Here is a 26,004-nt window from a genome sequence, read left to right on the forward strand (position 1 = left end):
GCAGGAATTTTTCAGGTCTGTTACAGTTTTATGGGACCACTGCCTGTCATTGACGTAAATGTTGTCATGTGGCACCTGTCTGTACATGTATTTACCAGTAATTAATCAGTCCCCTGTTGTTTGATAGTTCAGCTTATAGTACCTGGTCTTCTGCTGATAGACATATGCAGCATTATCATTGTGAACAATACCCCAATAATGTGTAATGTCAGTACTACTAATAATAGGAATTAGAGTAACTTAGTCTGGATCAGTTACTATTCTGGAGTGACATCATCTTAATTCTCATGCAGTGTTTGGTGTAGGCAGGGTTGTTTCCCCCGTATTTATCAGAGAGTGTGTGCATTTGCCAGAGAGGGAGTTAACACCCTGCACACGGAGCATGGTCACCCCAAAATCATCTCCTTCATTTCTTCAGTCCTGCCAGAATTTTGGACATGTATGCACACCCACCCAGTGTGTTTTTTGAGCCACTGGGTCCCAAATTCAAACCATGAAGTCAGCCATGCAGGATCTGACTCCATTAACCTTTGGTTCCTGGAGCCAGCCCATAGACATTATTTTTACCTTCCACTTTAGGGAAAGTTAACAGATCTTGAGAAATGTAACTGCTCTAGTTCATTTAGCTAGGAAGTAGTAGAGCTAAAATGGAAGCTGAGGCAGTCCTTACATACATTATTATACAACAGAGAGTAGCTTCTGTTTATTATTGGCTGACAGTTTATATCAGTATAATTGATACACCACTGGATGCCTCATATTTTTAAACAAAATAAGCAGATAAATACCGGATTGTTGGAAAAATCATGGCATGACGTATTTTTTTCTGTACAAAAATGTGTCGTGACTTTTCCAGTGACAGAGTATTAATGTCTGATCATAAAGTAAATCTGTTTTTATTCTAGTAAATTCAGAATGTTCAGAAAACTTAAGATGGAATGTAAGAATCCCCTGAAGTCACACCACTCCTAGCTATTTCTATTACAGTATCTCTGTGCTTTTTATGGGGAATGTCTTTTCATTTAAACTCCTTCAACCTTTGAGATCTGTAGGGAGTGTGAAAATTGGGAGTTCTGGCAGTAAAGCTTCACAAAGGAATAGAAGAGAAGTTGCCAGTTGAATAAATTTCCTCTAGAAAATCTGTCAAGACACAGTAAAAGTGACGAAGTTACCAGAGGGTGGTGGTATTACAGAAATTGGCATAGAGATGTACGTAGATAAACTGTTTTTGAGTGAGCATTTGTGTACTAGTTCATAATGCCTTGATTTCTCTAACAAGTTCATGTAATTAGGTGACATGTAACAAGTTCATCTAACAGTACATCAAAAATCAATTGTCCTGGGGCCAGCAGGCGGCATGGTGGTTAAGGTGTTGGACTCGCACATGGCTGACTGCGGTTTGAGTCCCAGATATGGCAACTTGTTTCTTCACTATCCTCTCTCTCTCTTTGCCTCTCTGGCAAGCACATGTGTTCTATAGCAAATTAAATAATAATAATAATAATAATAATAATAATAATTAATGATAATAAATTAAATGAATAATTCTATAAAAAATTCAATTGCCTTTCATTTGCATGGATACCTTTGATTTGTAATTGTTCCATTTCCATTCCCTATGGTCTATTATTTGCTTTTAATGTATTTTTGGTATTCCTGGATCATATTACTAAGTAAACTTTGGAAATTGGAGCCAAATTTTTTTCCCTTTTCCTTCAGCGTGCGTTGATTTATTTTTTTTTCCCCCATGGTAATTACTTTACTATTAGATGCAGGTGCTATGGTGATTCTCGTTTTGAGAGGACATAGGATCCAAGATAGTGTGAGAAAAAAATGAACTCTCTTTATATGTGTTCTCCCTTTAAGATATTTCCTGATAATTTGAAGCTGTATCATACAGTATATTAATCTATAATTTTTCTAAGGGGCTTTAAAGGACGTGAGTCTTTGAACAAATGGCCATAAATTCTAAACAATGAGAAGTAATATTTTAGAAAACATTTAACTTGTTTTTATAAATGTTACTTTGTAGATATCTGTAATGCGTGATGAAGAGAACTTACTGAGAAATAAAATTAATGAGCTGGAGAAAAAGAAAAATCAGTGCTCTCAGGAAATAGATATGAAACAGAGAACCATTCAGCAGCTCAAGGTAACAGTCGTGTTTTTAAATATGGCTTAAATATATCCTATTGACTCGGTGTTTAATAAAATATGTCATGTTTTTATCATTGATGTTAACGTTTATTTCTCCTTAGGGAAAGGAGAGAAGTAGGATACACAGATAGGTAGCCCAGCAGTGTCTGGACGCTGTGATCGACCCCAGTGTCAGTCAGTCCGGATCACAGGCACGCCGCACACATGCCTGGCATGTGCAGGGAGGCTCTGGACATAAACCTGGGACTGTCCTGCGTGGGCAGCATCGCAGAGCCTTGTTATCCCTGTGCCACCAGCTAGTCGTTTTTGTTTGGTTTTGATTTTGCTTTGAGGTTTATGTCTTTTTTTTAAATTTTTAATACACATTTTTAAAAAAGAGAACTTTACTTTTTTGTTTTTAATTTATTAAATGTTTCTTCCCTTTGCATCTCACACCTGTCCTCTACCACTCACTCTGGTCCCATATACGTAAGGTTTTTTTTGTAGAGGTTTTTGTTATAGGGTGCATGCACTCGCCAGAGAGACAGAGAGAGGCAAAGAGACACAAAGCAAGAGATCGCCCCCCAGTGGGGATGGCCATGCCGCAATCCTTTCTCCATTCTCCTCTCGGGATCTTGGGCACGGACGCACACACGCCCGGTGCGAGTTTAAGCCACCAGATCCGGGACTCGAACCACGGTCTACTACAATGGTTATGGGAGTCCAGTGACATAGCCATTGTGCCAACTGGTGATCCTGATGTAAGTTTTTAATAATGTACTCCAGTTTTACCTTTGTTGAAATCTAAAAATAAATGACTTAAAATTAAATAATTTCATAGTGGCTTACTTCTAATCAACAGTATGTAAGAGAAAAAAAATAGTAACTTTACAGTGGAAAAACCTAACAGATATCACCCTAAGTGTTCAAGAATAGTATCACCAGTAGTAAATCATATTGATGCTATCTATGTTCACCTGAATTTGATGAGATAAGGGCATATTCTCTTTTTGCGATTTTTTCCCCCAAAACTGTAAACATAGTCTGTTTGTGAGAACATGACAGACAGACAAACACAAATTGAGGATGTTTTGTATATTACCTGAGCATTATAAAGACTGAACTATCACATATCATAGATTGGAGGAGACTAAGGAGACATGGTGACAAAATGCAGTCTTATGTGTGTCCTGCATGGGGTCTTGGAACAGAAAAAGGATTGTAGTGGGAAAAGTCATGAACGTTGGTGAAGCGAAGTCTGTAGTATAATTAATAGCATTATGCCAATGTCGATGTCTTAACTTTTGGTAAATGTGCTGTGGCGATATAAAAGATTAACATTTGGGAAAGTTGAGTTTAGGTATGTAGCAAATTTCTGTGCTGTCATTGCAACTCTTGTAATCTAAAGTTATATCAGAATAAAGTTAGGAAACAGGTCTTAAATTCTTTTCTAAGGTGATGTTTGAAAAACAAAATTGCTTTATTGCTATTGGTTATTATTTAAATGGAAAAACCAACAAAGAAACAAACATAGATTTGTATCCTTCCCCTGTTTGATTTACCATCCTTATACTGCATTTTCCTTTGAGGTTAAAGAAACTTAAATGTTTGAGATTGGTAGGCAGACTTAATTTCAGTAAGCAAACTCATTTCAAACTTCCTTTGAGTCCTGTTTCTCAAGACCCACTACTAAGTATTGTTGTGTATTTAAGAGTCATTTGCATTTAATTCATACTCTTCTATTTTGTAGGAGCAGTTAAGTAGCCAGAAAGTGGAGGAAGCCACCCAACAGTATGAGAGAGTGTGCAAAGGTCAGGAACAACTTTCAACTTCTTGTACTAAAATGACAACAAAATAGGTAGTTGTATTAAGAGTTGATTAACATTTTCCTTTGAAAATTCTAAAGTAATAATGAAGAAAATATAAAATGTAACTTTACCGAAAGAGAAAGGGGTAATTCTAATGAGTAATTAATCAATTTCATGTTGATTCTTAGAAAAATAATACAACAAGGAATATTTAGTTCAAATAACAGTTTTGTTTTTGTTTTTGTTTTTTTATAATGGCCAGTATTTTATGGAGAAGTTAGTCAGAAATTTTAGGTTATGTAGGTCACAATGAATGGAATGTATTTCTATAAAAAATTGTGTAAAGGTTAAAATCTTAAAGTAAAATATCATTAAAATTAAGGTATATATTTTTTTAAAGTTTTTAAAAATCACAATAGATTTGGGGGCCAGCAGGTGGTATGGTAATTAAGGTGCTGGACTCCCACATGCCTGACACAGTTCAAGTCCTGGACCTGGCAGCTTCTTTTCTCAATTTCTCTCTCTCTCTCTCTCTCTCTCTCTCTCTCTCTTTCTCTGTCTAGTCACTGCACGTGTCCTATAGCAAAATTTAACAATAGTAATAATAAATAAAATTAAAGAATTCTTTTAAAAAATCACATTAGATTCAGATCCTAGATACTAAATTGTACTTTTCTTGCTCAAATAGTATTGAATTGTTATTTGATATATTACAGAATTACTGTTAAAGATTATATATACAAACACATAACACTTTTTTTGAGAGAGACTTTTTGCTATAAGGCATGTGTGCTTGTTAGAGAGATAGAGAGGAACAGAAAGAGAGAAAATGAGGAATCAATTCCCCCCCAACATCCAAGGGGGGAAGGCCATACTGCAGTCCCTTCTTCACTCTCCTCTTGGGATTTTGAGCAGGCACGCACACATGCCTGGCATGAGTTTCAAGCTGCTGGATCCAGGACTTGAACTGTGTTTGACCACTTGGAAGTCTAACGCCTTAGCCACTTCGTCTCCTGCCAGCCCCTCACACACACATTTCTGTTGTTAAAGTTATACAGCTTCTCCCACCCTATCACTCCTTAATTTAGTTAAGTGAGTGTTAGAGCTGGGATTTAAACCTAGGTCTACATCACTCATTTTTTTTTAGAACAATTTAATTTTATTATTATTACTATTTTTCAATTTGCTATTGGGCATGTGAGTTCACTAGAGAGAATCACAGAGAGAAAGAGAGAGTGAGAAAGCACGTTACCAGATCCAGGACTCGAACTATGGTTAGCCATGTGGGAATCCAATGCCTTAGCCATCAAGCCACCTGCTGTCCGCTACATTACTCGTAGGTTTCAGACTTTTTTCACTAATACATGCTATTTTTACTCTGCCAACCAAAGAGAGAGAGAAAGACAACCATATTATGACTTATTTTGATGACTTATACATTGGTGGGGATAGCTTTGATGTGAAAATATTAGGTCTTTGGGAAAGTCATGAGATATTTTTCTGTTTTTCTATGCACAAAATGCATCATGACTTTCCTGATGACCCTATATATCCCTTTACCTGGCTCTTTTTTCCTTTGCATTTCTTAGGCCTTGGTCCATTAACATTTCTTATTTCCATAATGTTTTTTAGGGTCTCTCTTTACTTTGATGCTCTTGGAAAATTTGGACAGATATGAGCTTCTGAAAGTTTGCCCTTGGACTAGAATGCCCTACATACAGGGTTTTTTAATTGATTAATTAATTATTTTTAAGAGAGATTTTACTATTGGGCGGGTGTGCTTGCCAGAGGGAGAAAGTGAGAAATCACTCCCTAGGGGGATGGCCAAGCCACAGTCTCTTCTCCTCCATTCTTCTCTCTGGACTTTGGACATTCAAGCTCACACACCTGGCCTGAGTTTCAAGCTGCCAGGTCTGGGACTTGAACCGCTGTCAGCCATGTGGGAATCCAGTGATGTAAGCATACCATCTGCTGTGCCCAGGTTTTTATGGTATGTAAGTTTTCTTTCTTTGCCAAATGTGAAGAAAGGTGGCCTAGACCACCCCCATGACTGTTTTAATCTGGTTTTCATCTTTTCCAGTCTCTGCTTTGCTTTTATATCACTTTGATGTTATTTTCTAGTCCCTTATTTTTGTTTTTTAAAGTAGTATTTATTGGGTGTGAGTATGTTTTTTCTGAAGATAAAGGTCTGTAGCTCCTCTTTTTGAAATTTTCTTCACTCACCTTTGATGTCTGTTCCGTACTAGCTACCAACTTCCTGTTAGAATGAGTCTTTGCCAGTCTGGCAACTTGTCTGAGTAAGGCATCATCTTTTCCTGTTTATTTTCTCCCTTGAGAGTTCATTTGTTCTTATGATTTCAGTTAAGTATGAGATGTCCTCCTATAAACAAACCAAAAACCTACATCTTTAGCTCTGCTTTTTTTTTTTTTTTTAGAGACTTTTGCTATAGGATGTGTTCACTTGTCAGAGAGACAGAGACAAAGCGAGAGCTCACCCCCTCAAGGGTATGACCATGGTCCAATCCCTTCTCCATTTTCCTTTCAGGATTTTGGGTACACATACACACACACCTGGCATGAGTTAGCCGCCAGGTCCGGGACTTGAATCACAGTCAACTACGTGGGGGAGCAGTGATATAACCATTATACCATCTGCTGGTCCCCATCTTCAGCTCTTAAGATTTCTTATGGCTTCTAAATTTCTATGTTCTATATACCAAATGCCTCCAAATGCCTTTTACTTAGCTTTCTTATAAATTGTTTTTTTGGGGGGGAGGTGGGGGACACAGTAATGGTTTATTACGTGTTGATGACAGTGTGCATAGTATTCTCAACTGGATGGTCTGAAGTGTAGTTCATGCTGGGTAAATTCTCTTTACAAGCCAAATGATGTATAACAATCTAATGTGTAAAAGTAATAATAATAAAATAAACGTTCAAAAAGTTTTTAAATGCTGGAAAATTCAGGTATGTGGAACTTAAACAACAAACTCATCAACAACCAAGGTTTAAAAGAATATACCAATTGGGGGCAGCAGGTGATGTGGTGCTTGGGGCACTGGACTCTCACATGGCCAACCACAGTTCTAGTCCTGAACCTTGGGGTGGGCAGGAGGGCTGGCTGGCTGGCTGGCTTTCTCTCCTTCTCTTTCTGATTCTCTGTCTCTTGAGCCTAAGTGTCCTCTAGCAAATTAAAAAATAATAATAGTAGTAAGTAAACTTAAATAATAAAAATTTTTATTCTGTTCAAGAAGCGTTTTATTTTTCCAGCAAACTTATATCTAAGCTTTATTCTTATTAACAGTGGATAAAACAATAAATAGATGCATTTCCTGTTTTAGAACTACATGTAGCCTAGTTAACATCACTATATCCCATCACTGCTCTGTAGAAAACGTTTTTTATTTCAATTTCTTTTACACATTCAATCGCATATTGCACTCAGCTAGCAAAGTGAATATTTCAGCATGCATACATTTCTCACCGGTCCAGCTGAGAATACTATACATCTCATCCTCAACTGACAATAACCCATTTCCTTGTTTCACAAATACCCACATCTCTGTTTTTCTCCGTAATGTCCTTCCTCAGACTCTTCTTCACCCACCCTCTTCCCACACTGTATCTGGGATTTATAACCATTTTCTTTGTTTCTATATCCTCTAGTTGTTCAGTTTTGGCAATAGAGTCCGATAAATTCTTTTTGAAAAAATTGAGATATTATACACATACCATAAAATTGATCCTTTAAAAGTATACTGTTTGGTGGGCTTTAGTATAATCAAAGGTATGCAGCTGTCACCATGATGTAATTCCAGAACATTTTCTTTAAAAATGTTTTTCACTATTCATGATAGAGCACATGCAATTGTAGTTGAGAGAGAGAGAGAATGAGAAGAGCACCCTCCATAGCGTTTGATTATGGCGCAGTCTCCTTTCAGTCCTCCAGCCCACGGGATCTTCGGCCTGGCATGTTTCAGGCTGACTGGCTGGAAATTCGAACTGTAGTTGAATCGAAGGGTCTGGCTTCTCTTGAGCAGTGCATTTTCACTTTTCCACAGAGCTGGGCCTCTAGTACATTTCTGTTACTCCAAAAAGAAACTATGTACCCATTAGCAATCCTACTTCATTCACCTCTTTAGCAACCACTAATCTACTTTCTCTATTGATTTGCCTATTGTGGGCTTTTCATGTTAAGTGGATTCATATACTGTAAGGACTTTTGTGTCTGACTTCTTTCACTTAGTATAACATTCCAAGTTTCACCCAAATTGTGTATGTGTCAGTATTCCATTTCTTTTTATGGCTGGATAATATTCTGTTGTATGGATATACTACAACTGATGTGTACTCACATCGATTGATGGACATTTGAGTTATTTTCACATTTCAGCTTTTATGCACATTTGTGTGCAAGTGTTTGGGTGACTGTATGTTTTCACTTTTCTTGGGGATGATTTATAGGAGGGATCTTCAGAAAGCTTAGGGATGCCTAGACACTATTGCAGTGACACAGTGCTCCTGGAAGCCACATGGCTGACTTTAGTTTCCATTCCCCAGACCAACCTGAAAATGTGAGAGGTGTGCATGTGGGCAGTCAGGATCCTAAGGAGCTCAAGGGCTGGGGAAAGAGGCTAGTGAGATGAGACCCTGTTGAAGGTGCTTTTTCTTTTTCCCTCTCTCTTTCACATGTAATATTATATGTATATATACATATACATACATACATATGTCTGTGTATGTATATATACCTATATATATACATATGTCTGTGTATGTATATATACCTATATATACATACATATGTCTGTATGTATATATACACATTTGTATACATACATATGTCTGTGTATGTATATGTGTGTGTGTGTGTGTATATATATATATGTATATATAGTTTATGGCAAATGTGTACTATGAAAAAACTGCATGGATTGATTTCTAATTTTTTTTTTTTGCCAAAATAAACTCATAATTTTATTGCATTTTCATGAACATTTGGAAGTTTTCTGAAACAGTAGTTCCTCCTTATCTGTGGGGCATATGTTCAAAGACCCCTAGGAGAGACCAGAAATGGTGGATAGTACCAAACCTTTTATCTCATGTTTTATTGATCTGGTAACTGAAATGGTTACTAAGTTACTAATGGGCAGGTAGTATGTGCCTTGTGGATAAGCTGGACAGAGATGACCCATGTCTTAGGATGGAGTGGGACATGGCAGGCATGGATCTGGGGTGGAGACACTGACCCAACATCCTTGTGGTATATTGTTTTAGTTTGCATTTCCTTAAAGTCTAGTGATGTCGGACATCTTTTTATATGGAGTATTTGTATGTTTTTGTTGGAGCAATGTCTGTTCAAGTCCATTGTCCATTTTTAAATTAGGTTATTTGTCTTTTATATAAGAGTTCTTTATATATTTTGGAAGAAGTACCATGTAGTCTCACATGTGGATATTGAAATAAATGACCTTATAGGGGTAGAGCTGAAGAATAACTATTACAAGGTGGAAAGGATGCAGGAGAAGAGAGAGTAGTGTTCATTAATGGAAACGAAATTACAGAGAGATAAGAAGAAGAATTTTGAATGTTGTAAAATACTACAGGGTGGGACTGACCCCCCATAGCTCGGTGGTTAAACGCTTTGCATCGGGCATCAGATCTCACTTGGCTGACTGTAGTTTGAGTTCCTGGCCCATTGACCAGGAAAACACACCAGGTGTGTATGTGAGCATGCCCCAGATCCTGGATGGATAGAGAAATAGAGGAAAAAGGATTGTTGGGGCTACTTTCTCTCTCTCTTTGGAGGATGTATGTGCCCTCTTGGCAAAAGAAAAAGAAAAAGAAAAAAATATACACATACACACATGCACATGTAAACTTAGTTAGCAGTTTACTGTATATTTCTGAGTAACCCAAAGAGTTTTTGCAGCCCCCCAACACAAAGCAATGACAGTGACTGAGAATTCCTTTATTTAATCACTAGCAGAGACAGCACATGAGTCTTTGGTCTGTATCTGTTTATTGGAGACAGGGTTAAAGTAATATTGCTTACAAGTCATTACTGTACTCAGATTTCAAAGTTCTAGAAATAATTTTGGTAAGACTAGTAGCACTGTCATTTCTGGTAAACTGGTTTTAAAAACAACTGAGATAAATATTTGACTTTGAGCATTTTTCTAAGATTAGTGATTACTTGACAGTTTAAAAAAAAGACCTAATTGGGCTTGATCCTTTTTAAAATTTTATTGAATTTTAGTTTTAGCTTGTGAATATTGACACTAAAATTAAGTGTTTTGCCTAATAATGTCTTTTCTAAGTCCTAAAATTTGTATTGTTAAGAGTAATAGCTTAATTAAACTGGAAATTGTTCATTTTATTTGAAGATTCTTACTCTATTTATACACTCTTTTTTTGGGAGAGGATTTTGCTATATGTCGTGTGCGCTCACCAGAAGCCAGAGTGAAACAGAGACAGAAAGTAAGAAATCATTCCCCAGGGGGGATGGCCACACTGCAATCCCTTCTCCTCTGGGGATCTTGGGCACACATGCACACGCTCCTGGCATGAGTTTAAGCCACTGGGTCCGGGACTCGAACCATGGTTAACTACATGGGAGTCCAGCAACATAGCCATTATGCCAACTGCTGGTCCTCATACACTCATTTTTAAAGTCACGCATCATCCATCTGTAAATGAAGTATGTATTTAGTTTGTTCGCTATGCCAGTACTGTTCTGAGAACTGAGGGGATAATAGTGAGCAAGACAAAAGCTCCTGCTTTGTATGGACTTCATATCCCAGCATAATTAGTAGGATATATTTTCATTTCAGAAAAACTGCAGAAAAATTTGGTATCTGGATGTTATTTTTAAAATGTTTTCTCAAATTTTTAGATCTAAATATTAAAGAGAAAATAATTGAAGACATGAGAATGACATTACAAGAACAAGAACAAACTCAAGTAGAACAAGATCAAGTGCTTGAAGCTAAATTAGAAGAAGTTGAAAATTTGGCCACAGGTGAAACAAGATTGCTTACATAATATCTCAAAACATATTCTCTAATTTTCTTTATTTTCCTAGATATCTTTCTTTTTTATTTTAAAATAGTATGGAAGTTCTAATAATTCATATTGGAAAAATCTTTGGTATCTTTTTTGAATGTCTGTCATTTGTCATTTTACACTATAATGAAAATTTTATCTAAGTAAAATTGTATGCAGTAAAGAAGGACTACGGATACTTCATAATAACTTATGAATTATGCGTTACCGGTTCTGGGTGGTAACTTGCATTGTTCCTTGATGCTAAGAATAAGTTCTTTAGTGAATTTTACCTATACCCAGCTTTTAGCGTCATCTGGTATATTTATTGCAAGAAATACTCTGATTGCCTGTAGAATGCCATCAGAGTTTTTCCAAAACTATGTGGAAAAATATAACATATAGTTTATTAATAAAACTATGATGATTCTTGTAGAAAGGGCAAGAAATTTTGATTTATTAAATTGTCTATGCCATTTTATGTATAACTTTGTCAGGATACTTGTGTAGACCCAGCCTCATTTTCCTTATCTGTAAAATGTGATTGATAATGACAATGCCAGTACACTGTTGCACATTATTATTATAAAATCAGATGTGATGAATATAAGAACGCTTCATAAGCTCTGAAACCATTATAGTGGATGGAATTATGAGCAGGAAGAGCAGAGGTGCTTATTCTTTCCTACCCATTTTCATGGCATAGCTTGTTTGGAGGGACTTGCATGAAGTTTCCTATATAATTAAGGTTAACATGAATTTATGCTATATACTCAGAGCATTGTTTATTGATTTCCTGAGAGGTCCTCGTAATTCCTCTTCACCAAGATTTTGGCATCTCTTAAAAACTCAGCCATTAGAATAGTCTCAGTGTCCTGTTAGCATCCTAGCCTGTGTTCTTCCAGGCTCTGCTGATTTCTGTCCATACCCATGCCGCTTGTATCTCTACATGGTATTACTTTTGTATGTGCTTTAAAAGATAAGTTTATGTTTTCAAATCAGAACTGAAACAGTGGAAGGAAAAATTCAATGATCTGGAAACCAGAAGTCATCAAAAGTCAAGTAAAGAACTCGAGGGTAACACAGATGTACTTAGTAAAAAGCTTGGTAATCTGCAAGACGAGCTACAGGTATGATTTTGTCATGTGTCTGTCTGTGTTCTTTATATATCTAATAAGAGAATTCAGCATTTTATATTTTGTAATTCATTTAGATAAAGGTGAAATGCTATGAAAAATTTTGACGTACAGATATAATTTTTCAGTGCACATTGAAATGACACAGAAGACATTTTCAAGATAGAAACTATTAAAATGATAATAAAAATGCAGTGATTGGATCCTCAGTTTTATATATTTATTTATATTATAATTTTGAAATATTATGTGTTTAATTTTACTTATTATTATTAAATTTGTTATAGGGTACATGCACTTACTAGAGAGAGAAGGAAAGTGAGAAAGCAAATCACCAGGTCAGGGACTCAAACTGCGGTTGGTCCTGTGGGAGTCCACGGCCTTAACCACCATGCAATCCTGTCAGTGCCTTTTATTATTTTTTAGGTTTTTGTCATAGGGTGCATGAGCTTGCTAGAGAGGGACAGAGAATGAGTGAGTGAGCGAGCAAGCAGAGTAAGAAATCACTCCCCCCCATCAGGTGGGATGACCACACCACAATCCTTTCTCTTGCATTCTCGTGGGATTTTGGGCATGCACACACATGTGCCTGGCATGATTTTTAAGCCATGGGTCCAGGACTCAAACTATGGTTGGTCATTTCGCTAGTGCCTTAACCACCACACCTGCTGACCCCTACACATTTATTTTTAAATGACTACTTCTAATGTGTTTGTAGCCATTTTTTTCTGTTCCTTAAACTTTTTACTTATCAAATACTTCTGTGAAGAAGATGGCATCAGGAGATTTATGTTGATGACTATAAATAATCTTTCCAAAGTTTAAATATTAGACTGGAATCAAATATATATCTGAACATTAGCGTGCACTTGAAACCATACTCTACAGAAGATACTCTCTTTTGTGTTTGTATATATATTTTTTCCTGTCTATCTTTAATATACTGTATATGGAAATTGGGAGGAAATATATTTTCTTAGACTTTATTTAAATACTGCCCATGAAATACTACAATTTTGCACATTTTATTAAAAGTTGCCTTCGTAATTGTAGTTTGCGAATTGAAGGGAATGTAATAATTTTTTTGTGTGGATGTGTTTCTGGTTTTTTTTTTTTTTTTTTGAGAAATTTTTGCTATAGGGCGCATGTGCTTTCCAGAAAGACACAGTGAGACAAAGAGACAGAAAGCGAGAAATCATGCCCCAGGGGGAATGGCCGCGCTGCAATCCCTTCTCCTCTCAGGATCTTGGGCATGTACAGACACGTGTCCGGCGTGAGTTTAAGACACCGAGTCCGGGACTCAAACCGTGGTAGACGACATGGGAGTCCAGTGACATAGCCATTATACCAACTGTTGGTTCTGTAATAATGGTTTTGAAAAGTTAGTTACTTTTAAATTATTTTCTTAAATTCAGGCTGTATAATCAGATAGTGAAAACAAATACAAAAAATTAATTTTCTTTGTAATATTTAATAATATATTCTAGAATATATCATTTGTATTCTGAGGAATCCAAAAGCTGATTAAGCAAATAAATACCCAGTAATAATGAAAAATAATACATCCACTTTATTGAGAATGTTCATCTTAAGATGCACTGGGCCAGCCAGGGGCATGGTGGTTAAGCTGGATCCCACATGACCGACAGCACGGTTCTGGACTCAGTGGCTTGATAAACATACCAACACCTGTGCAAGCATGCCCAAAATCTGAAAGAGAAAAATGGAAGGGAAGAGATTGTGTAGCATGACCATCTCCATGGAGGATGCTTTCTCATTTTTTTCTTTCTCTTTGTCTCTCTGACAGGCACACATACTTTCTAGCTAAGTAAAAAATCCCAGAACCATCGGCGTATATCCTTGTGTTAAGATGATGGGCTCACAAAACTTAGATTTTACCTGTAGTTCTGGAATAATTTGCCATTGCTGATTTAGTATGATAGTTTTAGAAGTTTTTATTTTGGAGACCAGCAGGTAGCGTAATGGTTACGTCACTGGACACCCATGCAGTCGACCTTGGTTTGAGTCCTGGACCCAGTGAGTTGAAACTCTTGTCAGGCATGTGTGCGTGCTCGCCCAGGATCCCAAGTGGAGAATGGAGGAGAAGGGATTGTGAGTGCCATCCCCCTGAGGATGATTTCTCACTTTCTTTCTCTCAGTCTCTCTTTGTATCTCTGGTGAGCTCACATGCCCTGTAGCAAAAATGTCTCAAAAATTTTTTTTTTCTTTATGAAAAGTATTTTTTTTTAATTATTTTATTGATGAGAGAGTTCTGTGCACATGCATGCAGGGAGAGGAAAGAAACAGGCACCCTTGACAGAGTCTTGTCATGCCGCAAATCCCTTTCCACATACTCCAGTCCATCAGGATCTTGGGTATGCACACACCCAGCTTATTTGTAGGTTGATAAGGGATCTGAGTCCTCGGTCACCACATGACTGCCAGCCTTGCAATTGAGTCAGCTACCAATTACATCAACAAGGCTAGGCTTTGTTTTAGAAGATGTAAAGTTTTATTTTTGCTTTAAATAAAGTTTTACATAGATTTTGAATACATAAAATAAGATACCTCCAGGGCTAGGAGGTAGTGTGGAGGTTTAGGTGGCCAGATCCCACATGGCTGACTGTGTAGTTTGAGTCCTGGATCTGGAAGCTTGAAAATCATACCAGGAGTGTGCATGCCCAAATCCTGGAGGAGAATTGAGAAGGGATTGCGATGTGTCCACCTCCTCTGGGGGGTGATTTCTCACTTTCCTTCTCTCTGGTGAGTTCATGTACCCTATGGCAAAAACCTTCAAAAGAAAAAAAAAACAAAAAAAAAATGGCTCTGAACCTAAAGGTTCTGTGGAATCCAGTTTGAAAACTACTTGTTGGCTGTATTGTCTGTTTAATTTTTTTCAATTTTTTTTTTAAGAGAGATTTTTACTATAGGGCGCATGTGCCCCCCAGAGAGACAGAGAGCAAGAAATCATTCCCCAGGGGCTGTCCGTGCCACAGTCCATTCTCCTCTAGGGATTTTAGGCACACGTGCACATGTGCCTGGCATGAGGTTTAAGTCACTGGGTCCAGAACTTGAACCACCTTAACTACATGTGAGTCCAGTGACGTAACCATTACTCAATCTGCTGCTCCCTCATCTGTTCTTTTAATAAATGCTTGTCTTGTTGCATAAGGTTATTCTTTATTTGGCCACCTGTGTACACTGAAATATGTTATTTTTTTAATCATACAATTAGAAATGACTGCCACAAACCAAGTATTTTTTTTTTTCCCTCCTGGCATTTAGGAAGACTTAAATCATTGTAACACTGAGAAATTTTATTTCTTCTTAAGCTCACGGATAAAAACAAAGTCCTTCTATAGACTTGATAGCAAAATGACGTTTATAGACCCAGCTGCCATGGTACAGGCCAGTAGTATGCTCCTCTGTAGTGTTTGAAGCCACATGCCTGCCCCTGGGTTTTTATCCAGAGTCAGCCTGAAACACAGTGGGCACATAGGTGTCCAAGATCCTAACTAGCTGGAAGGCTGGGTAGTTGATCAGTGTGTGATGAGACCCTGTGGAGGTTACTGTCTCTGTCTCTTGCTCTCATGAAAGAGAGAAGGAAACTAAGAAAAATTTTACAAAGTAAATACTGTTTCAGAAAGCAAGCTACTAATGTTTCTTTTTGTAATGTAAATAAGTCATTATTTAAAGTAAAACACTTTCAAGTTTTTTAAAAGGTGTAAAGTGATGAATTACATAAAAATGATATAATCAATACTTATACTGTTTATACGTACAGGAATCTGAACAAAAATACAAAGCTGATAGAAAGAAATGGCTAGAAGAAAAAACAATGCTTATCACTCAAGCAAAAGAAGCTGAGAATCTGCGAAACAAAGAGATGAAAAGATATGCAGAAGACAGGGAGAGGTGTTTAAAGCAGCAGCAGGAAGTGGTGGGTAACATTGTATCTTCCAGGAAATAGTGGGTAACATTGTATCTTCCATGTATTTCACTTCCTTGTGTTCTTTTGTTCAACTTATTCCTGGGATTTGTATTAGTCTCTGGGAAGTTGCCTACTGTTTTGTTTCATAAAGGCAGGTTTGTCTATTTGTAAGATAACTTTTATTCTCCATTTATCTTGACCTTCATTCAGTTACATTTGTTCTCATTTTAACTTTTTTCAGGCCATTCAGCAAGTTGGGAGAATACCTAATGGCTTTTTAGTAGATTCTGTCTTAAAAATTCTCTTCTTTTTGACTGGTGCAGTGTTTTCCCTTATATTTTAAAAGGTTTTACATTTTGAATTTTAGATTCTAACATGGTGTGTGCATTTTACCTGACACCAATTTTATCAGGGCTTTTTGGAAAGCCAACTAAATTGTTTCTAGAGAACTGTCTAATAGAAATGATACATAGTGTTAAAGTGACTAACTGGAGCTTTTTTACGGATTGTGTCTTTGCCTTTTTTTTCCCTCTTGTTTTAGTTGGCACAGAGCAGGTTTGACTAGCAGTGTTGCCAGTCATGCAAAAGAACAGCTTTTGAGGTTCTCCACAGTATATCTGTGGGCAGGTTGCGATTGATCATGTACATGTACAGCTCTTGGAAAAGCCATATCTAAACAAAACTCCTTGGTTGAAATATCTGTCTTTTCTTAAGCTGTAGGATGTATCCTTGAATGTTCCGTCCTCAGGTATCTGGGTGTAAATAAACTTACTTTCTCTGATTTAGGGTTTTTTTTTTTTTACCTTTTTACTTGGAAATTATTTACAGAAAAGTTACAAAATCAGTACAGAGAATTTCTGTATACTCATTATTCAGGTTCCGATGTTAGCATCTTACATAATAATATAGTGATTGTTCCAATAAATCACTATCATAATACTTTTCGCTAAATATTAGACCTTATTTGAATTTTACCAGTTTTCTCAATAATGAGCCATAATCAAATCCAAGATACTACTTTACAATCAGTTGTTATGTTTCCTTAGAGTCTTGGCTTTTTATTTTGGGTCATGTGCCAACTCCCGTGAGGCTAATCCTAATCTTACTACCATTGTAAGATGTGTTTCATTCCATGCGCCATCTGCCGGTGATGGAGGTGATTGAGGTAGCTCCGGGAAGTGTTGGGTTGAGCAGAATTTTGATTATGTAACTGCTTTAAAGTACGCTGCTGGCTCTCTGCTCCTGTCCCCTAGCCCATCAAGTCTTTTTGTCTAGTAGTAAGAGGTGAGAAATAAAAACAAAACTGTAGGCTGTCACAATCATTCCAGTTCCAACCCAGAAAGTGGGGAATACTTTATTTTCCTGGTTAGTGGCTGCAATAACAGCAAGTAAACCCACTGCGTTTTCATTTGTTTTGTTTGTTTTTAATTTATTTTTTCTTTGACTCACAGAGAGGGGGGCAGTCAGGCACACACTAAACTAAGTGCGGTGATCTACCCCTCAGATTCAGCCAGTCTGGATCATAGGTGTGTGTATGCCTGGCATGTTCAGGAGGTCTCCAGGCTCTAACCAAAAACCTTCCCATTAGGGTCACTCTTACAGAATGTTACATTACTGCTGTGCTCCTGTCCAGACCCATTTTGAGTTTTTAATCCTAAGGGAGGTTAGCTTGTTCTTCTCTCATGTATGTTTATTTATAATCATACCTAGACTGTATTTGTGTTTGCCATATTTTAAGAATTATTAATTTTATTTATTATTATTATTATTATTATTTTAAAATTTGACCACAGAGACAGAGAGAGAGAAGGAGGGAAAGTGAGAAAGCATGCTGCCAAACAGAGGACCCAAACTGTGGTTGGCCAGAGCCTTAACTATGGGAGTTCAGAACCTTAACCACCATGTTACCTGCTGGCCCCATGTATGCCGTATTTGAGAAATAGAGTTTTTATTTTTAAATTTTTTCATTGTAGCATATAATATAGAAAGTCAGCAAAACGTAGTTTGGTGAATTACTATACCACTTGGCATACCCATTTCCAGAAATGGAATTTTGTTAATACCCCCAGAAGCCCCTTCTTCTGTATCTTTCCCAGTGGTGATAACTATTTTTTTTTTCCAGGCATCACAGTGTTTATTGATAGATACAAGTATATAAAATCAGGGCATGAACATGACTTGATAAATTAGACTTAATTTCAATACTCTAATAAGAGAGACCAATTCAAATTCTCACCGTTTGTTTCACCCCTATAAAAATCACTTCAAGGGCATTATCAATCTCTCAAATCCGATCTGTTCTGCACAAGTAAACTATGTTTCTTTTTAAAATACTTGTGCACTGATAACTATTCTTTAATATTATTGCGATCTCCAGAGAGAAACAGAGGGAGGGGGTTAGAAAGAGAGAAATCGCCACCATCCCTACCCACCTCCCAGGAGGGGATGACCATGTCACAGTCTCGTCTCCTCCATTCTCCTCTGGGGATTTTCTGTACTCATGAACACACACCCTGTGGGATTTTCAAGACACTGGGTCTGAAACTCAAACCGTAGTAGCCATGTATGTGGAATCTCGCTGTTAACTACCACATCACCAGCTGGCCCCAAGATTTGCCTATTTTTGAACTTTAGGTAAATGGACTTGTATTACTGTATTTGCGCCTGACTTCTTTCACTCAGTATTATGTTTATTAGAGAACATACATGTTGTTCCATATTACCTCTAACTAGTCCATGTTCATTGCTGAATATTTCACTGTAGGAATGTACCACTGCTTATTCGTTTATTTTTACAAGTGCATTTAAAAATAAAGTATTAATTTATTCTGTGAGTAAAAGAGACAGACAGAAATAAACCATCCCTGACAAAGTCTTGATGCCATGATCCAGCTTCAGCCAACTTGTATGATGGGCACAAGAGCACTGAGTATAGTCAGGGACGTCTCTGGACTTGAATTGGCAACCTTCCCACGTGTCTGCATTGCATTGTCTACTTTTACCACTTTGCCACTCTCTAGCCCTCTTTTAAAAAATAATTAATTTTTTCCATAAGAGAGAAAAAGACAGACATACATAGGCACCCTTAGCTCAGCTAGCCAGGATCATGGGCATTCCGCACATGCTCACTGTGCACGGGAAGACCTGGATGCAAACCTGCGGCCATCCTGTGTGGCCTCAGCACTGAGTAGTGTTATGTTACCGCTGTGCCACTGTGGCTGGCCGTATTCATTTTAGTGTTGAAGTATTTGAGTTATGGCCTGGTTTTTTGCTATAGTCAGTTCTCTTAGACATCTTTCCATACATCTTTCTCTCTCATGTTCTTTGTCTCTCTCTCTCTCTCATTCTCTCTCTGATTACTAATGAAAACTGTTTCTATTATTTATTTACTTGTAGAGCATCTGTACAGGTGCTTGATTTGCTACTGTTTTGTCTAACTTTTTCTTGTTGATTTAAATTAGTTCTTTACACTTTTCAGATAGGTGCCTTCTGTAACATGATACATATACTTTCTTTTAGTCTGGTTCGCTTTCTCATTCTCTTACTGCCTTTTTATGAATAGAAGTTCTGAAATTTATTACAGCTGATTTTCGTAATCTTTTTTTTATGAATACCAAGGACAGGAAGATTTTCTATTTCCTGAAAGCTTTGTGGTTTTACCTTTTTAATTCAGATCCTAGAATTGATTTTTGTCTTTCTCTGAAATAGGTTTCAAGGCTCCTTTTGTTTGTTTTAACATTGATTACGAGTTGACCTGGTAGAATTTGTTTAAAAGACCATTTCTTCCTCAGTGCTCTGCCATTTTTGTCATAGATCATTTTACCAAGGATTAATTTTTGTATATGGTGTGAGGTTAGGGTTGAGGTTAACATTTTTAAAATTTGATTATTTATTGTTCCAGGACCATTTGTTGATAAGAGTATTCTTTCCCTTCATTGAATTTCTTTGGCACTTTTGTAAAATGTCAAATGACCAAACACTCGTGGATCTTCTGTTATATTGATTTTTCTGTCTTTATACCATTGTCACGCTGTCTTGAGTATTGTAGTAGGCTTGAAATATCTTAGTTGATCTCCTATTTTGTTATTCATTTTCAAAATAATTTTAACTGCTCTTGTTCATTTGCTTTTCCATATAACTGCTAAAGTCAGTGTTTTCATTTTTACACATACATGCACCTAGATTTTGATTGCAATTGCTTTGACTCTATAGGTCTATTTGAAAGAGAATTGACAGTATTTTTAAAGTATTATTTAATTTAATTTATTATTATTATTATTAATATTATTATTTTAATTTGCTATAGAGCACACATGCTCACCAGAGAGAGACAGACAGAGAGAGAGAGAATGAGAAAGCAAGCCACCAACCAGGTCTGAGACTTGAACCACTGGCAGCTATGTGGGAGTTTAGTGCCTTAACCACTCTGCCACTCTCTGGCCTCAAAAACTGACATCTTAACAATACTGAGTCTTAAAATTCTTGACTTAGATTTAAATCCATTTATTTAGATATTCTTTCATCTCTTTCAACTGCATTTTCTAAGTTTTCATGTTTAGGTTTTCCGCATATGTTCTTGGATGCATCAGTCAGTTAGTATTGGGTCATCAGGATAATCATGATGTACTTTTCAACATGGCTTTCCCGATGACCAAACATTACATGATTGTTGGACCCATCATAAAAGGTATTACTTTTATTTTCTTTTTTCTATTGCTTGTTGCTATTAGGTTATATATAATAAAAATTTCTAAACATCCATAGATAAACAACATTTTAATGTTTACTTTAATGTTTTTTATTTTTCCTGGTTAGGAATTACTGACAGCACAGCTGGTAGAGAAAGATCGTAACCTTCAAAAGTGGCGAGAAGAACGGGATCAACTGGTTGCAGCGTTAGAAATACAGCTGAAAACACTGATCTCCAACAACCAACAGAAAGATAACGAGATTGAAGAACTGAAAAAGATCACAGCAGAGTCTTCTAAACCAGTCAGTAGAGTCTTGTTCTTTGTGCTCCTTTTAAAACTTTCGTTTTCTTTATTCATGATGACAGAGCTCCTGAGTGACACGTTAGACAGAAAGGGAGAGAGACGAGCACCTTCCACAAACTCTGGCTATGCCACAGTTCTCTGCTTTTATTGCTCCAGCCAGCTGGAGCCTGAGCACTCACACATGTGCTCAGTGTGTTTCAGGCTGATGGGGCTGGGGATCCGAACCATTGTCACTGTGGCTCCTTTTGAGTAGCACATCACTGCTGTACCACAGAGCTGGCCCTGTATTCCTTTTTTATTGAACATAGGAATTTTTTTTAATGGTTTAATTCTTACAGGATTAAAAAGTAAGTCTCATTATACCAGAAAGGAATCCAAGTTTAAAAAACTTTTTTTTCAGTCATGAATTTCGAGTTTTCTAAGTTTATTATTGCATTATCAACGACTTTATTTATATCTCCCAGGTAGAATAATTAGAAAATTGGAGCTGGCAGGTGGCATGTTGGTCAAAGGTGCTGTACTCCTACATGGCTGACTGCGGTTTGAGTCCGGACCTGGTGGCTTGCTTTCTTGTTTTCTTCTCTCCCTCCACAACTCTGTCCTTCTCTGGTCAAATTTAAATAAATTTAAAAAATAAAGTTAAATAAAATAATTCTTAAAAAAAATGAACAGTTTATGATTTAGTACCTAATATATCTTTAAAATTTGATAATGTGATTCGACATGAGGTGTTGCTGATATTTGAATACTTAGTCCCGCCCTTAAGTTCATCATATTAAGTATAAAATACGAAAACACAGTGATGGAGGTATGAATCATGTACCAGTTATCTCTGAAAGATTATGTGGGGTGGAGAATCCTGAATGAAGAGAGGAGTATCTCATAGCTAGTTTCTTTCTATTAAATTGAATCAGGATGTAACTGAACTAGTTTTTCTGGAATATATTATCTACTTAAAAATCTACTGCTCTAAAGCCTTTAGACAATAGAAAAAAATGTATGCATGTGTCCCACCAGAAGACTTCATGACTCTAGTGCCTACTCCAAACAGAGGTAGTATCATGTTGTATAAATAACACAGACTAGAAAGCCAAAACTAGATGTCCACTGTTGTCACTGTGGTTTTGGCACCTTTGGGCAAAATTCCTTAACATTTCTGAACTTTATCTACAGTAGGTTATAATATTCTTTAATAGTTATGAAATTTAGAGATTGTAGATCAGTTATGCCATTTCTTACCATGGTGAAAGCTAGTATAAGCTAGTTGCTTTCCCCATTATGAGTTTAATAGAATCTGTCTATCTGGCAGCGATGGGTAGATAATAAAAGAGAGATATCTGACTTAATTTCAATGGCTCTGATGAGGTCTACATCAGAAATTGTCAAGTTTAAAATGTAATCTGATAAGTTATTTGAGTTGATTTTAGGAATAAAACTTGACTGAGAAAATGGGACAAAGATCTGCTGTAAGAAAAGATTTAGTTATTATGGCCTTTTCTACTCTGATTCTATGTAGTTGCATTCCCAAGAAGCTTCTAGTTTTTGAAAATTGTGATATCAGTAGCAATTATTGGCATTCAGAATCTGACTCTGTCATGTCATTCGGCATTTCTAGTTTTCTGCTTCCTGATTAGGAAAGTAGGAGTAATGATTTTAGGCAAATCTAACTAGAGAGTTGCAAGACAGTGAAATGAAAGAATGTAAACACTTTGGAAGTTGAATGTAACAGTTCAGATTTCTCCTTGGATCAGACTCAGAAGACGCTGGAAAGTTTTCCAATTCTTTCCTGAGTCTCTGAGAATCAAGAAAGGTAGAAGGATGGTTAAGGTGATCATTAAAGAAGCCTTTAATTATTTTTACTGTTTAGTCTATGCAAACTTTGATTTTACATTATTTGTATGAAGCTTTTTTTTTAGAATTATTTATTTAATTTTATTTATTCATTCATTAGTTTTCATTTGAACAGAGAGAGAGAGGCAAAGTGAGAAACCAAGCCACCAGGTCCAGGACTTGAACTGTGGTTGGCCATGTGGGAGTGTTCAGCTCCCTAATCACTATGTCACTTACTGATCCCTGTGAAGCATTTTAATGTATTTAAGAGTAAGCAATATTTCTTACTTTAGGAAAAACAAACCATGGATATCAAGCCCAGTTCAATAGATTCTGGCAGTGTGGAAACTGAACCTCCTTCAGCAAGGTTTGAAATTTCCAGGGATGAAGTTGAGGTGGGTATTTGGTAACATCGTCTCATCTTTATCCTCTTTACCCACCATGAATTACTAACAGTTTAAGTATAATGTATTCAGTTATCGTGGATGTTATACCTCATTCACAGTTGGCTATTTGTGATCTACACTTTTTGAGGGGAGGTAACATTTTTTAGGAAGCTTAGATCCCTACATTATGTTAATCTCCTTGAAACAATACACCTATTAACAACAAACTTAATTGTCAAAAATAGGAAATCCCACAAAACATAAAATGGGATGATTATTTTGTCTTATAAAAAGGTTTTTAAAATAAGCATTGTAGGGAACCAGCAGTTAGCGTAATGGCTATGTTGCTGGACTCCCACGTAGTCGACCGCGGTTCGTGTCCTGGACCCGGTGGCTTAAAACTCACGCCGGGCACGTGTGCGTGCGTGCCCAAGATCCCGAGAGGAGAATGAAGGAGAAGGGATTGCGGCGTGACCATCCCCCCTGGGGGGTGATTTCTCGCTTTCTGTCTCTATGTCTCTCTCTGTCTGTCTGGCAAGCGCACACGCCCTACAGTGAAAATCTCTCAAAAAAAAAAAAAAAGCATTGTATTAAATTAAATTTTATTTAAAAAAATATTTCTAATTTAATACTTTGTTACCAGCCTTCAGTAACTCACAATAAATTCCTTGAATTTGCATTTGGTTTAGTGCTTTGTGAATAACTTTGGAAAACATGGAGAATCTCATTTTGGACAGGAAATGAATACAAATTCTGTGTCACTTAAAATATTTGGAAATGCAATTCCTATAAAATTTATTTTTAAGTTCATTTATTCATGAGTGAGAGAGACAGAGTGAGGGAAATAGGGATACAGTAGAGAGATACCCTCCAACAGGGTCCTAACACTGCCATCCACTCCCAGCTTCAGCCAGCCTGGGATCATAGGTATATGCGTGCCCAGTGTACTCCGGGCGTTCTCCAGACTTGAACAGACAACCTTCGCGTGTGGTCTGTCTTGCAGAGCTTTGCATTTTACCAGTGTACCATTTTCTGACTCCTTAAATTGATCTTTTAAACACATTTATAGGGACTATTTAGTGTTGGGAATCTTGCTAAGCTCTGAGAGTGCAAACATAAATACAACATGATCACCATTCTTAAGGAGTAAGGAATCTAGGAAGACATGTGAATATCAGTGACATATTTGACCTGTGGGCTAAGCGTTACAGTAGAAGAATGAAATGAATGCTGTAAGGAACACTGAGGTGTGGCCCAGCGTACTTTTCTGTTTCCTAATTCTTTGTCTTGAATAAGCATTTGAGAGAATTAATTTTTTGTGGTTTATGAGTTAATGTTCTACAAATATGTTTTCTCTCCTTTTTATTCTACTAGGATGGATCTGTAGTCCTTGATTCTTGTGAAGTGTCATCAGAAAATCATCAAAGTACTCGATTTCCAAAACCTGAGCTAGAGATCCAGTTTACACCTTTACAGCCAAACAAAATGGCAGTGAAACACCCTGGCTGCCCCACGCCAGTGACAGTTAAGATTTCCAAGGCCCGGAAGAGGAAAAGTAATGAAATGGAGGAGGTAAATACTTAGCTGATAAGAACATTTAACAAGCAAATCTTCGTATTTTTAAGCTCAGTTATAAAGCATAAACTCTGCTATACTGCTCTTCTGTTCATAAGCACTGCTGTTAGCAACTAAATTAGTCATTTATGGCATATTTATAACTTTTAAGAGTATCACCATAGTTTATTGGTCTTCATAAGCCATGGGTATTAAAATACATAGTTTTTCCTTTTTTAAAATTGAACCTTTATAGGTCTGATGATAGTTTATCTTACAGGGAACTGCTTCAATATACCTTCCTATACACTAGTCACTTACCGTCCCGTGGAAGAGAAAAGGGTTGCTAGAGAAGTTAGAGAAACTGAAATGGCTAAGTTGCTTGACTTAATCTTTGTCATTTAATTAAAATCTTTGGCTTCATTGCTCATAGCAAGTTTTGGGAGAGAAATATTTTTCCATCGTCTGGTATTATATTCAGGCCTCTGTCTAGTGGTGGGCTGAAAGCTACCTTTTATTGCACCTTCTTGATTGCAGGGCCGCCAAACTCCTGATGTATCCCACCCAGGCGGATTGGCCTGTCACATAAGCTTTTTGATCTCAATTTCCTCCTTTTTGAAAGGGGGTTAATGTATTTAAAATGCTTATAAGCTTTTGCTCTGCATGTGGTAGATAATAATAAATAGTAACATTTATTTTTAAAGTAACTTGTTTTAATTTTAAAATTGTAAACTCTCTAGCAAAATAACTGTTTCTCCAACTTTCTTTTACTCCTGTAAAGAGTAGTATATTATCAAGCTGGTGGAAGAGCAGAGATAGTACTAACCATACTCCTGAGGCTCTCCGTCAGGTAATAAATTTGCTGAGTGAATATCATTTAGAATAGTTTTTGTGCTACACACCCATCACCTTTAGAGATATTTTTATAGAGTATTATTAGTTAACTTTTGTTCTGTATTTATTTATTTTATGTTGAATATATTTTAAGTACTGTTAAAATACCAAGTATTTGAATTTTGTTATCATCTATGTTCCATTGACTTTTCCTTGACCTATTTTTTCAAGGCAAAAGGAAAACTTCAGCTTAGTATTTAAGAGGATTAAAATACAACTAATTTATTTTACTGTTGTATATTCTGCATGTATATTTTAGGAAACATTTACTGGTTGTTATATATATATAGA

General features: G+C 36.7%; 1 protein-coding gene across 6 annotated transcripts in view; it reads left to right on the top strand.

Moving 5' to 3' along the window:
- The window catches only part of KIF20B (kinesin family member 20B), an 86,404-nt gene that overhangs the window by 49,847 nt on the left and 10,553 nt on the right, over positions 1-26,004 (top strand). For 2 of the 6 annotated variants that reach the window (XM_006147624.3, XM_014587524.2), the window contains exons 22-30: positions 2,033-2,152; positions 3,887-3,947; positions 10,840-10,965; positions 11,991-12,118; positions 15,909-16,064; positions 20,871-21,047; positions 23,173-23,274; positions 24,640-24,837; positions 25,601-25,669. In XM_006147624.3, coding sequence (XP_006147686.1) covers positions 2,033-2,152; positions 3,887-3,947; positions 10,840-10,965; positions 11,991-12,118; positions 15,909-16,064; positions 20,871-21,047; positions 23,173-23,274; positions 24,640-24,837; positions 25,601-25,669 — 1,137 coding nt within the window. The remainder of the gene's footprint in view (positions 1-2,032; positions 2,153-3,886; positions 3,948-10,839; positions 10,966-11,990; positions 12,119-15,908; positions 16,065-20,870; positions 21,048-23,172; positions 23,275-24,639; positions 24,838-25,600; positions 25,670-26,004) is intronic. The other 4 variants (XM_006147625.3, XM_014587525.2, XM_006147626.3 and 1 more) reach the window with 3 other exon arrangements.

The sequence above is a fragment of the Tupaia chinensis genome, unplaced genomic scaffold (genome assembly GCF_000334495.1).
Source record: "Tupaia chinensis unplaced genomic scaffold, TupChi_1.0 Scaffold000217_1, whole genome shotgun sequence".
NCBI classification, from domain to species: Eukaryota; Metazoa; Chordata; class Mammalia; order Scandentia; family Tupaiidae; genus Tupaia; species Tupaia belangeri.